This window comes from Talpa europaea (genome assembly GCF_964194135.1).
Source record: "Talpa europaea genome assembly, chromosome: 6".
Taxonomy (NCBI): domain Eukaryota; kingdom Metazoa; phylum Chordata; class Mammalia; order Eulipotyphla; family Talpidae; genus Talpa; species Talpa europaea.
Window position 1 is genome coordinate 76997726 of NC_140072.1, and position 19338 is coordinate 77017063.

At 40.3% G+C, this 19338-nt stretch overlaps 1 protein-coding gene across 2 annotated transcripts; it reads right to left on the reverse strand.

Annotated features, from left to right (window-relative positions):
• Nucleotides 1–325: 325 nt before the first annotated feature.
• RUBCNL (rubicon like autophagy enhancer) lies at nucleotides 326–19002 on the reverse strand (the record flags this gene model as incomplete). 2 transcript variants are annotated; one of them, XM_084235686.1, is made up of 12 exons in its annotated part: nucleotides 18913–19002; nucleotides 18237–18444; nucleotides 12860–12961; nucleotides 12338–12398; nucleotides 11623–11755; nucleotides 10405–10550; nucleotides 9242–9306; nucleotides 4650–4888; nucleotides 3782–3843; nucleotides 2306–2459; nucleotides 1608–1698; nucleotides 326–438 (listed from the first exon to the last, which is right to left on the reverse strand). In XM_084235686.1, the coding sequence occupies exons 2-12, from the start codon at nucleotides 18415–18417 to the stop codon at nucleotides 326–328; spliced, it is 1347 nt and encodes a 448-aa protein (XP_084091812.1). In that variant the 5' UTR covers nucleotides 18418–18444; nucleotides 18913–19002. The 2 variants fall into 2 exon arrangements, with proteins under 2 accessions (XP_084091812.1, XP_084091813.1); XM_084235687.1 differs by having other exon boundaries at nucleotides 18228–18444; nucleotides 18913–18972.
• Nucleotides 19003–19338: the final 336 nt, after the last annotated feature.

Here is a 19338-nt window from a genome sequence, read left to right on the forward strand (position 1 = left end):
GTCAGTTACACTTCATAAAAATGAGGCTCCAACATTAGCTAGACACAATTATTCAAATACAATTTAAAAAGTATAAAAGACTCTAAAAAATAGCAGCAAAAATATTGAACAGTCGTAAAAATGAACCACCAGTGACAACCCTGTACTACCCAAATAACAGTCTGAATTCTTTCTAAAACATTAAATATATACAATAAAGAAACTATTGGAATCTTTTTTCTTAATAGAAAATATTTGATATCTAAAACCATCTTATCAATAATAGACAGAAATTGGAGTTATCACAAGGCGGGTTGAACAATCTTTTTCACATTCTTCAAGAACATCATGTTGCTGCAGAGGGCAAGCTTTCCAAAAGTTTTCTTCTTGCTTTGATCCTTGAACACCGGGGGCACTCGGAGGACTGGAAACACTGCTTGTGAAAGCAAGCTCTGCAGGCTGCAAGCAAGGAGGACAGCTATCAGCAAACAAGCTATCTTGTTTCCTCACATACATACAAAGGGAGTCTATATCCAGAAACCAAGGCCTTCCAAAAAGAAGTCAGTCAGGTTGAAACTCAGAGGGATTATAAAGTTCCCAATAAGTCATGAACATGAAGCTGAGAGAGTCTGACATTGTGGGTGCTACGGTGCCCGCCAGATCCACCCAAGAACCATTCCCCCAGCTACTTAGAGTGTTGGAGGCTGATGGTTCAAGAAGCAACATCCTTTCTGTGGAAATGGCCCTAGCTAGAGAGAGCTGCCTCTCTCAAAGTCATGACCCCTTGCTGGCATTGGTCCATATCCAGTGACTGGGACAATGCTGAAGGCCATCCCAGCTCCAGAGTTCCCCTTAAAATATGCTGAGCCTCCATTGCAACCACACCACAGTTCAATTTCTCCCTCTGTTTAATCCTGCTGCCTTCACACCCCCAAGGGCATTGGACCTCATAACACACTCCAGTAAACTCTGTGCATGCAAACCCTGCCTGCATTTCTCTGCTGGGGAACCCATCCTGTGATGCTGCCTAATAAGTTAGAGAGATCAGGGTGAAAGCAGAATTCAGACCCAGATCTCACCCATGAGACAGCTTGAGAGCCTGGGATTTTGTTAGGTAATTAAACAGTAAAACACGGGTCTGCAAATGTGTTCTGTAAAATCAGATAGTACATATTTCAGGCCTTGTAGTCCACCTGGCCTACATACCACCTACTCAACTCTGCCATGACAGTATAAAAGGAGACAAAGACAACACTTCAGCATAGGCCTTGACGGTAGCCAATCACAAAACAGGGGCAGCTATAACTTCCCTAGTACAGAAGACCTTGGGCAAAGGTGAACAGCCACCACCTCTCTTCTCCCTAAACCTTATACCAGGAGATGTTACCTTTCACCCCTATCCCATGTAAATACGCTTCCCTGTATAAGCAAAACTTGATTTGCTCCAATCTAACATAAAGCACACACCAGCATTACTATACTGTAAAGAGAGAACATTGTGCCTTAGTTATTAGACTGCTGTTAAGCCTATGTTAATTTTGTTTGTATTATTAAACTCAAGCTAACTTAACTTTATGCTTACATTATTGTGCTATTATTAAGCTTCATTTATTACATTATTAAAATACCTGAACATCTTTTACACGTTGAGGTCTGAAATGGAAAGATGACAGCTGTGCTCCGGCAAAATTCACAGATGAAGCCCTTTCCTTGACACAGCTGAAAGAGAAGAAAAGAAAAGCTGCACTCCTCACTGGTGCTGCTGCTTCTCATGGAGAGCTGAGTTACCCCCACTTTGAAAGCTCTCTATAAATATCAATGTCTCAATGTCTGTTGTGCCAACCTCTAGAAGAAACAGGATGTTATGTCCTGCTGAAAAGAATGGGTAAGAACAATAAATGTGCATTTGTTTTATATGGAAAAATTCCACTTTGAAGTGGTTTGAGGCACCAGAGAAGGATTTTAAATGTGTGTTCTTAACAGATCTAACTCTACATCAGGGAGCTGTGCTACAGTCTTTACCCACACAGGCATGGCGCTTCTGTCCCACTGGATACTGAGTCCACGTGGCTCGGGGCAGGTGGGAGGCCAACAAGACGCCCAGCGTAGCTGGACTGCCGGACTGAGAAGGTGCCCATCCCAGGCCTGCTTCCCAGCCCGATCACCAAGGATGACCATGCCTATTACCCAACAGTCCTGAACTTCTTTATTCCCACTTGGAGATAGTGTGGCCACCATCTTCCTCAGGTATGGTGAGGGAAAAAATGAGGTACACGCACAACCCAAACATGGCTCTGCTGCCTAAGGAACAGCCCAGGAGCCTCACCTCGCAGCTGGCCACGTGGACAAGGGATGCTTTCAGAATGTCCTTGAGCGAAGGTGCCAGCAGCCCCTTCTTGACTCTGACCAGGTCCTCCAGGGAAAACAGGTGGAGCTCATCCGTTAAGTGTCTGGGCACCTGTTCAAACTCCTTTAATGCACTGCCAGAGAGTAAGAGAAGAGGAATTCAAACCACCCACACAGAGGCTGTGGAAAAAGAAGGGGGGTAGGAGGGAGCAGGCAGTTGTTTTCTCCTGGCACTCATGGTTAATTTTTTAACTCAATTTTTCAAAACAGGTTCAAGAACAAATTAACCTTATTCACCACTTTATATTTTGCAAGTTTGCTTAAAAGTCAGAAAGTTAGAATTTCTTAAAAGCTAATCTCAAAAGCTGAATGAGCAGGAAAATGTGTCTCTTGCAGCTGCTCATGCATCTGACAGTTGTCCCAGCCAGCAGGAAAAGACAGCTCACGAACAGGCATATGACCACCACCGCCCCTCCCCAATCCAGGAGCCCAGTTCTGAGTTTAAGATTCAAATGTCACTTGGTCACAGGTACCTGGATGTCCTGAGGCCAGTCAAAACAGATGTAACCTTCCCCAAACTCACCTGTGCCCCTCCTGAATGCCCTCATTCAATGAGGAGCATCACTGTGCAGTGCATGCCCCAGCCAGCCACTGCCCCCACTGGACTGGACTCTAGGGATGCCAAACTGCATAATTCTCCATCCAGCCTATGAGAGGCACACTTACACTGCTTCCTCTGCTGGAGGCTCCCTGACCTTTTCTTTGCTGACTTTTTCTTTAAATTTGGCTTTTTCCTCCATGAAATCTTGCTACTCTCTTCCCCACCTCATGCCTTGTTAATTAAGTGCAGCATCTGTGTGCCTCAAGCGCCATGCACATGTCACTGGTTGGCAAGAACCTATTTTTGCTGACTTTCTCCCTGATTTAACATGAGTCCTGTTCCATGTTACAAATGAGAAAAATGGGACTGAAAAGTAATTAACCTGTCACACCAATGCCATGAAGTAGAGATAGGTCTAAATGATTACAAAAAGCATGTAAGAAATTTAATTCAAAAACACATATCATCATTAAGTAAGGATCATAACCTGAAAAATGCTTTAAAATAGCATTTAAATAAAGTAACTTTTAAAAACCTATCATCTTATCCAATCATAACAAATAATCAACCCTTTGAATGATCTACTCTATTTAAAAAGCTGTCTTTTTTTTGTTTATATACAAAATTTTATGTTTTGTGCATTTTATCACAATTTAAAATAATAACAATTTAAAAGGTCACTAGCTATTGTTTCATCCTTCTACTGATGCATTCCTCTGGAGTTAATTTAGCTGCTAGTGAAGGTTTGGTAACTTTAAATAGAGGGTCTGCACTCCCAAAGGGCAACATGAGCTAACTGCTGTGCTGAGAGAGTCTGGTATTCGACAGGAAGACCAAGCCCAGCAGCAGTGGTACCTTTCAGCAAACCTGCAGGTCTTCAACAGCTTCTTGATATGGAAAAGCTGCTCCTGGGTATCCTAATGTAAGAAAAAAAAAGATGGAAACGATTACATGTGTTATATAACATTGGAGATATATAAATCAAAATTAAATATTATTTCTAACCTGACATGCTATGATTCTCTGAGACTAGCTGTATTAAATACTTAAAATTTACAAAGAGTAGATTTCAAACAATCTCATTACACACACACACACACAAATAATTATGTCCTCATATAAGATAATATGCTAGTTAGCGCAATTAGTTACCATTTCACTATATATATGCTTAGTAAATCATTGTGTGGTGCACAATAAACTGAAGAGCTTTTATTGAAAAGTAATATTTAAAACAATTTAATTTAAAAATAATAAAGGGCCTCCCTGGTTGAGCAGGGGTTAAAGTCTCAGTGCAACCAAGCTATCACCAGCCACTGTGGCATGCATTCGATCCCCAGCCAGGAAGCTAACCCACATGGTGCAGCAGACCTCTCCTATCTCAATCTCACCTGCTGCTCCCATCAGCAGTGCATTTCAATAGATTTGCTTGTTCTGCTCCCCTCTCTGGTGAATCCTCTCACTTCCCACACCTCTAGCCTACATCACAGTTCTTATATGCATATATAAATAAAAATAAATCTTCAAATATATAAAAATAACAAATACATAAAGCTAGGTGTAAATGCAAAACTACATGGAATTTGGTATGGGGTCTTGGAAAGACCCCATGCAGGCAGGAGGCCCTGAAGCTTCAGCTTCACAGGCTTGAAGGCCAACTTGCTGGGCACCGTCTGAGACCCCCTGAAATGGGCATGCAGGGCAGGGGCAGCAAGCGACTCACCCTCAGTCTGTCCAGCTCCTTGGCCTTAGCATACAGGCTGCGGTTGATGTTCAACAAGTTGAAAACAGGCTGGTGCCAAATGCTATCCAGCAGCCATTTGGAGAAGTTGCTGACATAGTATTTCTTGAAGTCCCACGCCATCAGCATGCGGGCCGGGATGCAGGACTCCATGGAGGTGTGGCAGCAGTCACAGAAATACTTACCCAGGTACTCACAATACCTGAGCCGCTTCACAAACTCTGCAGAGCACAGGGGAGCGAGAGCGCCGCTCAGCAAACACTGAGTCCAACCCCTCTTCTCCCCTCAACACCCACCCAAGGGTTGGAAGGCAGCTGATTCCTGCTGCTGAAGTCACACTCTGCTTCACAGGAGTTGGTAAAGTGGGGGCGGGGACTGGAGAACTTAAATCAAGGCCATTCATGAACTTGGCTTTTGTGGAATAGACATTGGGAAAATAATACCCTCCCCAATATCAGAATGTGGATGACAAGCATTGTAAACCGTGACGTAGTCAAAAGAACATGAGAATTAGGTCTGGAAATCTTGTGGTAGCCCAGACACTGCCACTCCCTGGCAGGACTGAAGGCAAGTGGGGATCTTTTCAGGCTAACTGCCCTGAGCCCACAAACAGCACCTCAAAACTGGATACACATCTTAAAAGAGGTCTGTGAATTGTAAAGCCCTACACAAGGTCAGGAAGTTACACCCAAGAGTTCTTGGATAAATCTGTGAGGGAAAAGATACAAAATGCACAAAATATGGTAAAAGGTAATACACAGAAAGATGAAATGCATAGTATGGGCAGGGCTGTGAAAAACATTCATCTTCAGTAACAATGAAAAACATACACATTGAAAAAAAAATACACATTAAAAGAGTGAAACAGGGCCTCCCTGGTGGCACAAGGGGTTAAGCTGCAACCTATGTAGCTAGCCGCAGCCACTACAGCACAAGTTCGACCTCCAGCCAGTGAGCTAGCCACATGGCGCAGCAGACCTCTCCTGGCTCGCCCACTGCTCCTCTCAGCAGTGTAGTTCATTCAATCTGCCTGTTTTTTTCCCCACTCTGTCTCTGGTGAATCCTCTCATCCCCACACCTCTGGCCTGTACCCCAATTCTTGTATGTATAAATAAATATATCTTTAAAAAAAAAGCTTTAAAAAAAAAAAAAGAGTGAAACAACTCTTTAGTTATCCCAGGCTGTCACAGATGTAGAAGCTGCAAAACTGTTGCTTTCATAAGTAACTGACAAACAAATGGTATGGAGACTAATGCAACAAACACCCAGGTAGGCAGTTTTAGGGTCTTAAAGGAGCAAGCTTAAGGGTTAAGCTTGGGTTTCTTTTTAATTGAAATATCATGCAAATATTAGTTGACATATACTAGGAGAATTAAATGGGACAATGGATGTGAAAGAAGCTATCACAGTACCTAGCATACTGTGGATTCTAAGTATAGTCAGTTGCCTTATAATGACTGAAAATAACCTGGAGTGCCTACAGGAGCAAAACTTTATTGAGCACTTACTCGGTGTTCCTCACTGGTTAAATGTCTGATATATATATATACACAAAAGCATTTGTTCTGGCACCTCTGTGAGGTAGGGACTATTACTTCCCCTATTTCAACAGTGTAAGCACAGACAGTGTTGTGAAGCCATATGCCAGAGACAAACAGTAAGCAGACAAGCAGGATTCCAACTCAAGTCAGGCTGCTGAAGTTCCAACTTTTAGCCATCATCCTCCTCTGCCTTGATGGTTGGAAGGAATAGGAGAGGAACTAATGCCTTCACATTTGCCCAAGTTATCTCTCAGAACCAAGTCACACTCAGAGCTGATTTTTAAATGCAAACAAACCAATACTATTGAGTATTATTATTTGTGGTCATTATTGCATAAAGTTACCATGAATGGTGAATTAGTGAATACTGGAGCAATGCTTCTGGGGGAAATACAGTGTGAGGGTCTGGTGAGCCAAGGGAACATTTTTATCAACAGATTAAAATATAACTGGTTTCTGTTTAAAGATGGCTTATTTCAGATAGCTTGTTGATTCATACATTCAATTCAGAATCAACAGTGTTATAACTCATGCCTGAATGAAGTTTATCTAATTAATGCATGTATTTTTTCTATATGGCACATACCCAGGAGGTGTACCCTGGCCACCAGACTCTACATTTCTGGTAAAATTTAACAAGATTGGAAGAGAAAGGAGGACAGAGGAGCCAATAAATTTTCCTGATATAATTCTTCTTTTCCTAATATGTGAAATCCTAATATTTCAATAGCTAGTCACTCATTCATCAAATTTCATTGAATATATATACTAAGCATTATACTGTAATTACAGAATAAATTCTGTCCATCTATTTTTGTTTCTTCAATTCTTAATTGCAAGAAAACAAAGTATCCTAAACCAGCGTCCTCAAAAGTATGGAGGAAAGACACTCCCCCTTCCCCAGAGAATACTTGGAAATGTCTAGATACGTTTTTGATTATTGCAGTTGGGGAGCAGCTAGTGGTGTTCTGTGATGCTGCTAAACATCCTACAATGCAAAGGACACCCCTTCACACACAACAAAGTCAATAGCCCTGGGTTTCAGAACCCCAAGCCAAACCACAACTGTTCTCATTTTAGGCAAAGGCAAAGTCATAGGAGAAAAAAAAAAAGGAGAAAAAATTTCTATAACAGTGGTATCTGAGAGAACTTTCTGTGAGGATTCAATGCTTTCTCTGTCTAATCTACCAGCCACATGCAGCTACTGAGCACTTGAAATGCAGCTAGTGTGTCTGAGGAACTGGACTTTGAATTTAATTGAATTTAATTTTAAATAGCCACATGGACTTGTGATTACCATAGTACAGTTCTAGAATAAAGTTGATAAAAGAGAAATAATAATGAATGTACTTGGTTGGAATCTAGATGAGAAAATTAGCTATAAATGACATTGGATAAATGGTATATAGGATGTCTCTGTACTATTTTGGCAACTCTTCCTTAAGTCTGAAGTTTTCTCAACATTAAAAAAAAGGTTTTAAAATTATCCTCAGCCGTATAGGAGGTCCACAGGAAACGTAAAAATTGTTTACATGGTTGACCATGATTTTCCAATAGTCCTAGTGCTCTGCCTATCTCTGCAGGACATATTCTCCCTCTTATTCTCTAGCCACACAGGATTTCTTTGCAATAGCCAGCCACGGAAACTTTGCACATGATGATTCCGCCAACACAATCTTCTGGGACTGTCACTTCCTTTTGAAACCTCTCACTACCAGCCTCCACACCCAGACAAATTTCCTTTACTCAAAATTTCATAATACTCTTGACGTTCTCTGTAGTTGCATGCATCATCCTTTCTATTTCCTAGGCTGATGACTATGTCTTCCTTAATAAACCATGAGTGAAGGACCAAGTTTGTATCAATCATACACAGTCACATTTTCATTTTTGAATAAACCTGGGAAGTACTTAGAATGTTGGTAGAATCATAGTCACATGTCCAAAGTTTCTGACTCATGCACTGTTTACAGAGGCACCAGGATATAGTGGTTAACTAAACAGAGTGCCTGCTACATTAGCTAGGAAGATGAGTCACTTAAAAGAAAATCAGTTATAACTATAATCCAAGACAGCAATTTTCATTCAATGTGATAGAAGGAAACCCAGATAGATTTCTGCTTGCTACTTTATTTCTGAAGGTGTTACTCCTCTAAGTCTTTGTTTCCTTTCAAACCTGCCTAATAATAGAACAAGGAAATACTTTCCAGCAAAACTCCTCTTTCCCACCTTCCATAGGTCAGACCTATGGGTATCCTCATAGCTGAACAAGTGATCACCACTCTCAGGTGGGCAAGTTGCAACTGGGACTACATTAAGCCAGATTTTTCTAGTCCTCCACTGGCCTAGAAATAATGCCCTCAGGCTTCCTTTTCAAACATCAAAAGATTTTGGACAGCTTATTAATAAGTCTATGATTCATTCAGCAAGTACCAGGCACTCTGATAGGAGCAATGGATAAAGCAATGAATAAATCAGACAACATGTCTGTCCTCTGGGAATTCGGGAGCTAGTGATAAGTAAAATTTAACAGTATTTTAGGAAAAAAAAGTACTAGAATAAAAAAAAGGAAGGAAGAGTGATATAAAGTTAACATGTATCTGTTTGTGTGTGATGAGATGGATATTTCCATTAGGCATCCAGGGAAAACCTCATCAATTTTGAGTGAAGATATAAAGTAAAGAAACCATTCGTAGAGATGTCTGGGGGAGGGACATTTTAGGCAGAGTAAACCACATATGCAAACCCGTAGAAGTGAGCCAGACACTCCAAAACAACCAGTAGAGAGAACATGTAGCTGCAGCTGAGTGACCAATAGGGGTAGAAATAAGAGACAGAGTCCAAAAGTTAACAGGCCATTACATGACCATATAGGTCACAACGATCTCTAACTACAAGAGGGGGCAACATCATGAAGCTCTTACAACAATTTTTTATCAAAGACATCACTCACAAAAACAATGTATTGCCAAACTCTGTTGTTCTTTGCCCCGTCATCACATAATAAATAGGTAATTCATCAGCCATACTTACTAGGTTCTACTGGAGTTCCACAGCCAGCACAGAAAAAATTCTGGGCGGCTATCACAAGGTCCCTCCTGAGGACAGAAAACAATAAGTTAAATTTCAGAAAAGGCCAATGAATATTTTTCACTGACTGGAAAAGAAATTGACATCATGACACTTTCTTCACTTGGGGCTTTAATTTTGTCATTTTTCATTTGGGAAAGAAATAGAATATTTCAATAATGATTTCTGACTGAAATCTCTTAACTCTTTTAACAGCAAAGTCAGTATTACAAATAACTATTCTAGCCTCCCTGGTAGCACAGGGGTTAAGACGCAACCTAGGAAGCTCTCCACAGCTACTGCAACACAAGTTCGATTCCTGGCCAGGGAACAACCCACACAGCACAGTAGCCCTCTCCTGACTTGCCTGCTGCACCCCTTAGCAGTGTATTTCAATCTGCTTGTTCTGCTCCCCACTCTGTCTCTGGTGAATCCTCTCACCCCCCCCACACCTCTGCCCTGTACCCCAGTTTTTGTATGCATAAATAAATAAATCTTTAAAAAAAAAACAAATAACTATTCTACCAAGGGGTCTTGAAGAACTTCCCACTGCATGTGCAGTTTTCTCTCTTGAGAAAGAACTAGACACAGAATGCATGAGAGAAAGTTCACCAAGGCAAGATACTAAGAGAAACTTAGTTTTGTCTTTTAAGATTTTATTATTTTTTAGAAAATAAAGATAGTTTTATTTGTTACATTTCTTAAATATGGGTCTCCTCAAGATGAAATTTTCCTTTTTTTAAAATTATTAATTGATTCTTGGTTCACACTGTACTGGAAAATAGAGTGGTCTCATCTTTTACAATGATTGCACATGATCTTTAAGGCTTAATAATAGTCATTTTAAACATCCCATTAAAGACAGTTTAATTTTCAATTGCTATGTAATGTTCGTAACTAGTGCTACATAGTCAAATTTTCAACTTATCAAAATGTACAGGGCCCCCAAAAGCCTATGATAAACAGGGTGCTAAGAAAGCTGACCCAAATTTCCTTTTTCCTAAAACAAAATATCCTGTCCCTTAACATATTCTTTTTTTCTAGTACTTGCTTCCACAAAGAGTTAGATGGGATCCATCACAGCTTATTAATATTGGATTGGTTTCCCAGTGGGTTCCCAGACTTACTTGAGTGGTGGGTGAATGTTAAATATGATTTGAAACCTAGGAGGTGCCCAGTCTTCAGTTCCTCTGATCCTCGACTTAAATTTAATTTCCTGCACCACATTCACACTAGATTCAAGGTCTTTTTGCTTATTCTCTTCACTTACAACCTGCGTAACACAGAAGGGGATATAGAAACAAGTTAAACTAGCAAATTTTAGGAATTGAAATTAAAAAGGACATTCAAATGTGTTTCCAACATTAAAAATTACCATGAAAAATTAAAGCTGCTTTCCACGGAACTATAAAGAACATGGCAAGAACTCTTCATAGAGCTAAAGCCCCATGCAGATCAGTTAAAAGACACCAAGCTGAGGTCATTTTTCACAGTATTTTTGGTTTAGGTCATTCGTTTCTATAGATCAAATCTCTGTAAGTTGGCTTGTGAGTGGGGCTACTTTCATACAGGGCAGAAACAGCTCTACTGAGACCAGTCTAGAAATATTCTGTGACTCCCCTTCAAACCACTAAACTGTCCTATTAGCATTAAAAAATACAAACCCCTCAAATTAGCATTCAGAATCCTCCACAGTTGGGCTACCTTCACCCCATAAAGACCAACATGCCCCCCTTACATGCACAGAGGCACAGAAACGCATTATCTAGCTGCAGCAAACCACTCGGCTTAGGCAACACACCAGGCCCCTCCAGGGCACCTTGGCTCTTGTTCACTTTTCAGAAATGTCCCTCCACAGGTTTCTGCCTGGCCTGCTAATACCTCCCTTAAGTCACCCTAATAAAATTAAACATCCCCTCCCCTGCACTGCCAGTGTGCTTTGCCCTGCCCCTATTTTAGCCCTGGCCATACGTTCTCTCTCAGGCAGTGGGCTGAGAGGGGGCAGAGCATCATACAAGGGGACCAGCCTGGACTTTCAAATTCGGCAGCCTGGACATGACTCCTGCTCTGCTACAGATCAGTCCCACTGGGGATCTGAAACTAACACTTTAAAATAAAAATAACACTGACACCTACCTAACAGGAAGCTTAAGAGGGTGAAAGCATGGATTGTTGAACCCAATTCTGGGTGCATACGAGGAGCTCAATAAATATCAGTTTTTTCCTTCCTTTTAAGTGTCCCTCAACACCCAGCAGCCATATAAGGAAACACATGAATGTCTGAAGTGAAAGGCAAAATGAGAACGTAGGAACTTTCAATTCAAAGCAATGTATTTGGTACTTACTACTGAGCCAGCTGCATTGAGAGAACCTGCCAACCGATAATTAACTTGTGATGATATCCAGCACTTGCGGAACACTCTGTACAGCTCTTTGGCTATTAGCTCCGCAGAATTGAAGTTTGGCTCACAAATGACACTGAAATGTAAGAGATACAAGAAATGGAAAACTGTATTCATGTTTTATATTTATATTCATACCCCTATATGATAAGGGTCTTCTTCAGGTTTCCAATTACCCTTCCCTCTCCAGAAACTCAGAGGAGGGATCTTATAGGAGACAATGCATCAAGCACTCAGTTTTCACACTCAACAGTTCTTCCTTGATCACAAGAGTAGCTTTTATTTATCAAAGTTTGAAGGTATGGTGGTTAAAAAAAAGCACTGGGTTTTGAGTCAGAAAACTTAACTTCAAGTCTTATTTGACAGTATTGCATCCTGAGGCATATCTTACACAAGTTTCAGTTTTTACATCTACAAAATTAGATTAAAAACAAAAAATGCTCAGCCTATCCATGAGCATTAAATGAGAATATATACAAATTTTTAATACTATTAAAACACCTCAGGAAGTTCGGTGGTGATCATTTCATTTCTAAGTGGTAATCCCTGTCATTGAATTGGCTGAACTTGGCCCAAGACATCAGAGGCTTGAGGTTCACAACACCTCAGAGGTGATGGGTAGCCTGGTTTAGGTGCAGATGAAAGTGGAAGCAGATACCTCTTAGAGGGGCTGTGTGAACATCCATAGTTTTCTGTTGTGTTGCTAAACTCTCCAAGTTCTGTGTAAAAATGAAAGAAAGAGTAGTGAGGTCTTCCAGTCTGTTTCCCTTAATCATAATCAATTTTATAAGAACACATGAGCTCTCTGCCTCTCGGAAAGAAACAATTATTCAGCAGCTCCAAACTTAAGGTTCTTTGGAGTTCTACTGAGGTTACAGCTAATCACTAAAGATGGGATTTCAAAATAAACTCACCTGTAAAGTTACCAAAAAAATAATTGAGAGGCCAAATAGATATTAATACCTGCTTTTTACATTCAATTCTACAACTAAGATGAGAGATTAACTACCAATAAGAAGCACATCTTATTTTTTTTTTTATATCAGGGACATGATCTGGTCTTGGGAGAAGTTTCCTTGAATGCCACTATAATATTTATGGTATTGAGTGTAATGATTGCCAATACATGTTGGGGGGTGGGGGTGATCCTATTCATATCCAATGAGTTCTGAAATCTCACCTGCAATAACAAATTCATCCAAGTCATACTTGCAGGTCTCTTTCATTACATCATAGTAAGCAGGTGTTTCAACCACAGGACTGACGTGTAATACAGCACAACCTATGGGGAATATAAAAATAAAATTTATTAATTAAAGAAAAAAAAAAAGAAAAGAAATGGCAGAGAATAGACACTTCCCCAGAGTAAACAAACAGATGGCCAATAGGCACATGAAAACTAAGTAGGTAGGGGTGTGTGTGTGTGTGTGTGTGTGTGTGTGTGTGACAATTTGCAACAATGTGAATGGACCTACAGGGTATTATGCTAAGATGAAATAAGTTCAACAGAGAAAAATGAAATAAATACCACATGGCTTCACTTATATATGATAAAGAAACAAAATAACTGAAGAAAGAAAACAAAATCTTAAACTACAAGAACAAAATAGTGATTACTACAAAGGATGGGGGAAGGGTAGGTAAACTGTATAAAACTGGCCAATTACATGATGATGGATGGAAAATAAACTTTTCGTGACCAGTGTAATATTTACAGATATGTATCTGAAATCTCTGTCATGTCATAAACCAATGTTACTTCAATTAAAAAATAAGAACATAAAAAAAAAGAAATAAGAAAAAGAAAGATTGAAACACTGATGAGTACATGGAGTTTCATAAGAAATTCTACTTTTATATGTGCTTGAAGATCTCCATTAAAAAATCTATCAAATATAAGAGAAAGAAAAAAGTGGTTCCCCTGGGCTGGAGCTAAGAGTAGAATTGACTGCAAATGGGCATGAAAAGCTCTTTATTTGGAATATTACTCAGCATTCAAAAAAGATAAACACATGCAATTTGCAGCAACATGGATGGAGCTGGAAGGTATCATGCTCAGTGAAATAAGCCAGAAAGAAAAAGAAAAATACCGGATGGTCTCACTCATAATAGGAATCTAGAAAACCTAAATAAGGGACCAGGAAAAAGAATAACTATAAGAAAGAAAAAAATCAAAATCAACAAACAACTATGAACCAGAGACACACTCTGGGGGGGCAGGCGGGGAAAGGAGGATTAGGGGTCAAAATCAGGGGCTTGCAATTGTATGGGGAATATTAAAAAAAAAAAAACTCTTTCTTTGGATTGTGGTGATGGCTGCAGAATTCTATAATATTAAAAATACCCGAATTGTACACAAACACACACACAAAATACAAAGTTCAAAAATAAAATGAAAAATAAACAGCCAAACAATCTTAGCCTCCCAGTAAGGCCAAGAATACAGGTAACAAAAAACACTGTACTGGGGTGAATAGTGTTCCCTAAAGTTCATGTCTGCCCAGAACCTGTCACCACGAACTTATCTGAAACTAAGTCTCTGTAGATGTAATCAACTTACTCACTTTTAAGTTCAAATTGTAGGTTCATTAGGTGAGGTGATGATTAAAATGTCTAAACAATTGACAAGCACTCTGGTCAAGACCATGCTGCATTAGCCCTAAATTCAATATGACTGGTGTTTAAAAGGGGGTAAATTTAGACACACAGGTGCAGATACCCAGAGAAAGCTCCATGCAGTGGTGGAGGTGGAGACCAGCACCAAGTGGAGACTAGCACAGTGTGTAGACCAGGAAGGAACGCCACAGAAGCCAGGAGGGAGACATGGAATGGATTCTCCCTCACCAGCCTCAAAAGAAACCAACCTTCCCGACCACCTCATTCTGACCCCACACCAGGAAGGGAAAAATTTCTGCTGGTTTAAGTCTTTCAGCTTACGTTATTTTGCTACAGCTATCCTAGGAAACTAATGAAAATAGATGTATGCTCTTCTTTTCCTAATACCAGCCTGGGGAACTCTCCCAGAATGCCATTATAAAGAAAAAGTGAAAGAGGAAGGCTTTGATCACAAAGGAGCTATTGAGATATTTACAGTCCATTTAAAACATTTCTTGTGCCAACCTCAACCTCAAAATAAAAAAAAAAAATTTAAACATTAAGATATTGAAAAATACTTAAATGTTAAATCATAGGGAATGGAATTTGCAAATGCATTATCAATTCAAGGAACATCATCACTGAAAAATGTGAAAACAGTAGCAACATGGAAAAATGGATGTAAAACATCGTTTATCTAGTACAATCACATTGTTAATATAGTCACATTACTAAGAAACTGTGTTCACTTGAATAGGAAAGAAACAGAGCTATGAATATAGTTGTTTAGGGCAATACTCCAATCCATAGGTTATGGGGGTTATATGAACAGGCTTCCTAGTGTGCTGGCCTGGGTTTAAAACCACACTGTCCAATCTTAGTGGGGTGACCACAGACAAGCAACTTCTCAGCTTTAGTTTTGTCACAGCAAAAATGGGGACAATATCACCCAGCTCTATGTTTCTCACAATAACACGCAATTAGCACTGTGACTTAAAAAAAAAGTTCCAGGAAGCTCTGCTGAACCCAAGTGGGGTACCTGCTGACACTTTCAAGTGTCTCTTTTTTTTTAAGTGCTCTCATGACCAAGCTACAGTTTGAAAAACCCAGGCCAACCTCAAGGAATAACTTTTATCATCATCAATGTCAAGAGAAAAATATTCTTATTTGAATTCAAATATTTTTAAATTCAAATTTAAAAATTTAATTAACATTCATATTTGTAAAATTTTCAAGTAAACATGAACTTTCACTCAACCATTCAATAAATATTTAGAAAATGCCTAATTTAGGCAAGATACTATCTTTAATGAAATACAAATAAGACAATTGCTCATCCATCACACAGTTCAAAATCTCATGAGGTAACTAAGACATTGACACATTTAATCATAAGTGTCCTGGGCTTTAAAAAGTTCAGAGACAGGGCTCCATCATGCACAAGCCAAGGTGAGCTGTACACAGAGACCACTGTGGAGCATTCTAGAGCACAAATTGCGTTCATTCCACATGAACGAAGGCTGTGCCCTGTGATACATTTTAGGGAACATGAGACAGTGGTGGTGAGACGAGATTGCTTTTCAAAAATGGGAAGGAAGAAGGAATTGGGGTGCTGTTCCAGTGGAAGCCAGTACTCCAGGGGAGCCTATCCACAGCAAAGGGATTAGGCAGCAGCTTGTGAGAAGTGTGTAGCAGTGAGTGTAAGCGGCAAGTGCAACCAAAGCCCATAGTACAACATAGGGAAATGGTAGGAGATGGCTGCTAGAAAGGCAAGGGGAAGCCGAATCACACAAGACTAAAAATCCCAGGATAAATGTGGCACAAGCTCAGCAGACTATTTTAGAGATCTAAAAGAAAGATACGTAGGATCAACAAGTAGAAAGAGACTGATGGAGAAAAAAGAAAATTATAATTAACAGACATCTAGGGAGACGTGTATGGAACCTACAAGCAGTCCTAACAGAATCACTCGACTAAAGGCAACTGTGGTCTCAGTCCAAGAAAAAGACAGAAATGAGGACTAGATGAAAGGGATGTCACTATTACTGAGTGAAATTTGTTTACTAACAAATGAAAAGTGGGGCAAAGGTACAGACACAAGAAAAAAGAATTAAAGAAAAAGTGCAGTGTACTAAAATACAATGATCTCTTTTCCACCCATATGCCTTCCTCCCCTCTGCTGGCCTCCAATGGGGTGATGGTCCATATCACAAACCCTAGTTTCCCTGGCCAGCTGACCAGGGACGATGCTCTGCCCAAGTGCTCTGTCCTGGGGATCTGCACTTGGGGTCCTACAACACTAGGCTGCACTGTGAGAACTTGGCTGAGCAGTCAAGGAGACTATAGAGCTGGATCCACATGTGAGGGGGTGGGTGGGAGAAGCCAGGCTGCAGAAAAAAGAAGAATGAAAAGAGAAATGAAGTAAGGGCCTCCCTGGTGGCCTAGGGATTAAGGCTCAACACTTATCATCATGACGACACACCGCGACAGCCAGAGTTCGATCCCTGGCAGCCAGCCAGGGAGCTAACATACATGGCGCAGCAGACCTCTCCTGTCTCTCCTGCTGCTCCCCTCAGCAGTGTATTTCAGTAGATCTGCCTGTTCTGCTCCCCACTCTGTCTCTGGTGAATCCTCTCTCTCTCTCTCTCTCTCTCTCTCTCTCTCTCTCTCTCTCTCTCTCTCTCTCTCTCTCTCTCACACACACACACACACACACACACACCTCTGGCCTACACCCCAGTTCTTCTACACACACACACACACACACACATACACACACACACAAGAAGAATGAAGAAGAGATGGAAGACCACAATGCCCCACAAAAGACAGATGCCAGAGTTGCCACTACACTAGTCTGTTCCGTATTTCTACCACTGGATTCAAATATAATGCCCTATCTCCTTTTTAAAAAAATGTCTTTTAATTTAAGCCTGGGAGTGCACTTGACTATTTATTGAAATCCTATTTTGTTCTGGGCATTGTACAAGCCACATGGAGTTGAGTTCTTCCTCATTACTAAGAGGTTCATGGCTAAGATGGCAGGTAAAGGAAGTCAAAAGGAAGGACATGTTTTATTTTATTTTTTTTTTTGAAGGAAAGGAGTTGTGCAGGAGAGATGGATGGTTAGTTTAGACATGTTGTTAGCAATCCTGGGGGACCAACCAGGTGTGCAAGTTCAACAGGTGCTGGCCTTATAGAGCAAACACTGAGAACAGAGATGCTGGACTGGAAACATATTAAGGAGTTATCAACTGAGCGGGAGTGATGGACAGGTGTTCAGTGGATATAATCTCCAGCAAATGAGTACAGAGAAAGAATATAGGACATAAGCCAGGACCACATTCAGTAAATTGCAGGAAAATGATAAACCCTAATTCTGCTTCTCAGTTTAGATGCCCTTCTCTCCTGGATCCCAGAAGAAGGCTGCTGCTTCTACTCTGGGACTCACCAAGCTTTGTCTTTACCTGTAAGCTGAGTGACCCCACACCACCTCCTTGACCTTGGCCATAGCACCAAAGATCCTAGATAGGAGGGGTATTACTGGTTCCCTGGATGTCATAGTCTCATCATGCTGAACAAATGAAAGAGGATGACTTGCACAAGGAGGCAATGTTCAGAAAGAACTAGGGGACCACTGTGCAACAGGCCCCAGGGAAGAGGGACTATGGTGGTATAGTGATGAGCACAGCTGCCTTGCAATTGAGGAGGAAAAATACTAGTCACTGCCCAAAAGAAAAGTATGATGATATCCAAGAAAAAGCAGCACATCAATTTGGCAATTAAATGAACATGATCACCAATCTGAAATCCAAAATGGCAGAACAGAAAGGTAATAATCTAACTTACTCAAGAAGTTTTAGACAAAGAATTTAAAGATATACTTGAGGATGACAGAGCAGGAGAACTGTATGTTGAGAAAAACAGCATAAAGCTTTCTGGTAAAGCTTTCTCCCACTTGCCTTCATAGCCACTGTCTGAAGAAGCAGAAGACCCAGATTCTTGTTTTATGTTGGTAGAAAAGGTCACTTCAGCGTCAGCCTGATTCGCAAGTGGTCCACTGACTTCGTCCATACTCCAGTTCTCTGTGTGCTGTTGACTCCGGAGATTATACTTCATTTTCTCCATGGCAGATATAAGCATATCTGCAACATAAAAGTGTGCATTTTCCTGCAGGAAAAAAAATAGTTAAAATACAAGCACAGTCAACATTTTATTTTTGTGGGTGTAGTAGATGGAAAAATCATGATACTATATTTAGTGAGTTAATACCTAGGAATGGAAATATTTGCTGATTGGAATTATCATAGTCATTATATGATTTAGAGCAAATACATTCCAGAGACAGAAGACTATCTACAACCATCATTGAATTTCTTCTGATAGAAAACCTTAGGCTGGTGCCCCTATGGCAGACATTATTCAGTAATCAGGGAAAAGCTTCAGTGGAGCACAGGTGTTGCCTCAAGGTGCTTCTCAGTTGTGCTTCTGGCAGCCTTTCCCAATCAGATGCTGAAATGAAATCTATTTGCCTCATTAAGTGAAGCTTCTAGATGTGAGTCAGAACCGCACTATCTAGGGAATTGATACTTTCTGTGGTTTTAAAAGGAAAAAAAATATATATATATATGATTTTACCTTTTCTACATCAACAGGGAGCACAAAAGCCTCTGGTGAGAAGGAATTCAAAGAAATGTTTCTTCCACAGACTTGAATGGCACCTGTCAACACAGCAATTTATTAAAAACAGAGGGGGAAAAAGCTTAAGAATTATCTAAGAAAACAAAAACAGCTCTAGAAAGTGACTTGTAAATATTGTAAAAATACAACAGCACACAACCTAGCACAATTCTAGAACAAATTAGGATGAAATAAAAATAAATACCCTTCTGGTGAAAGTTCTCACAGATATTGTCTTAGTAGGGATAATTTCTGCAAAAAGGCTATTGCTGTAACTTAGGAGGAATCCTCAGTAGAGAAATGGGTGAGCCACTGAAATGAAGGAGACTAATGAGGCAAACAGGGTGGAAACAGAAGAGAATCATGGAAAATACATGAAGGAGG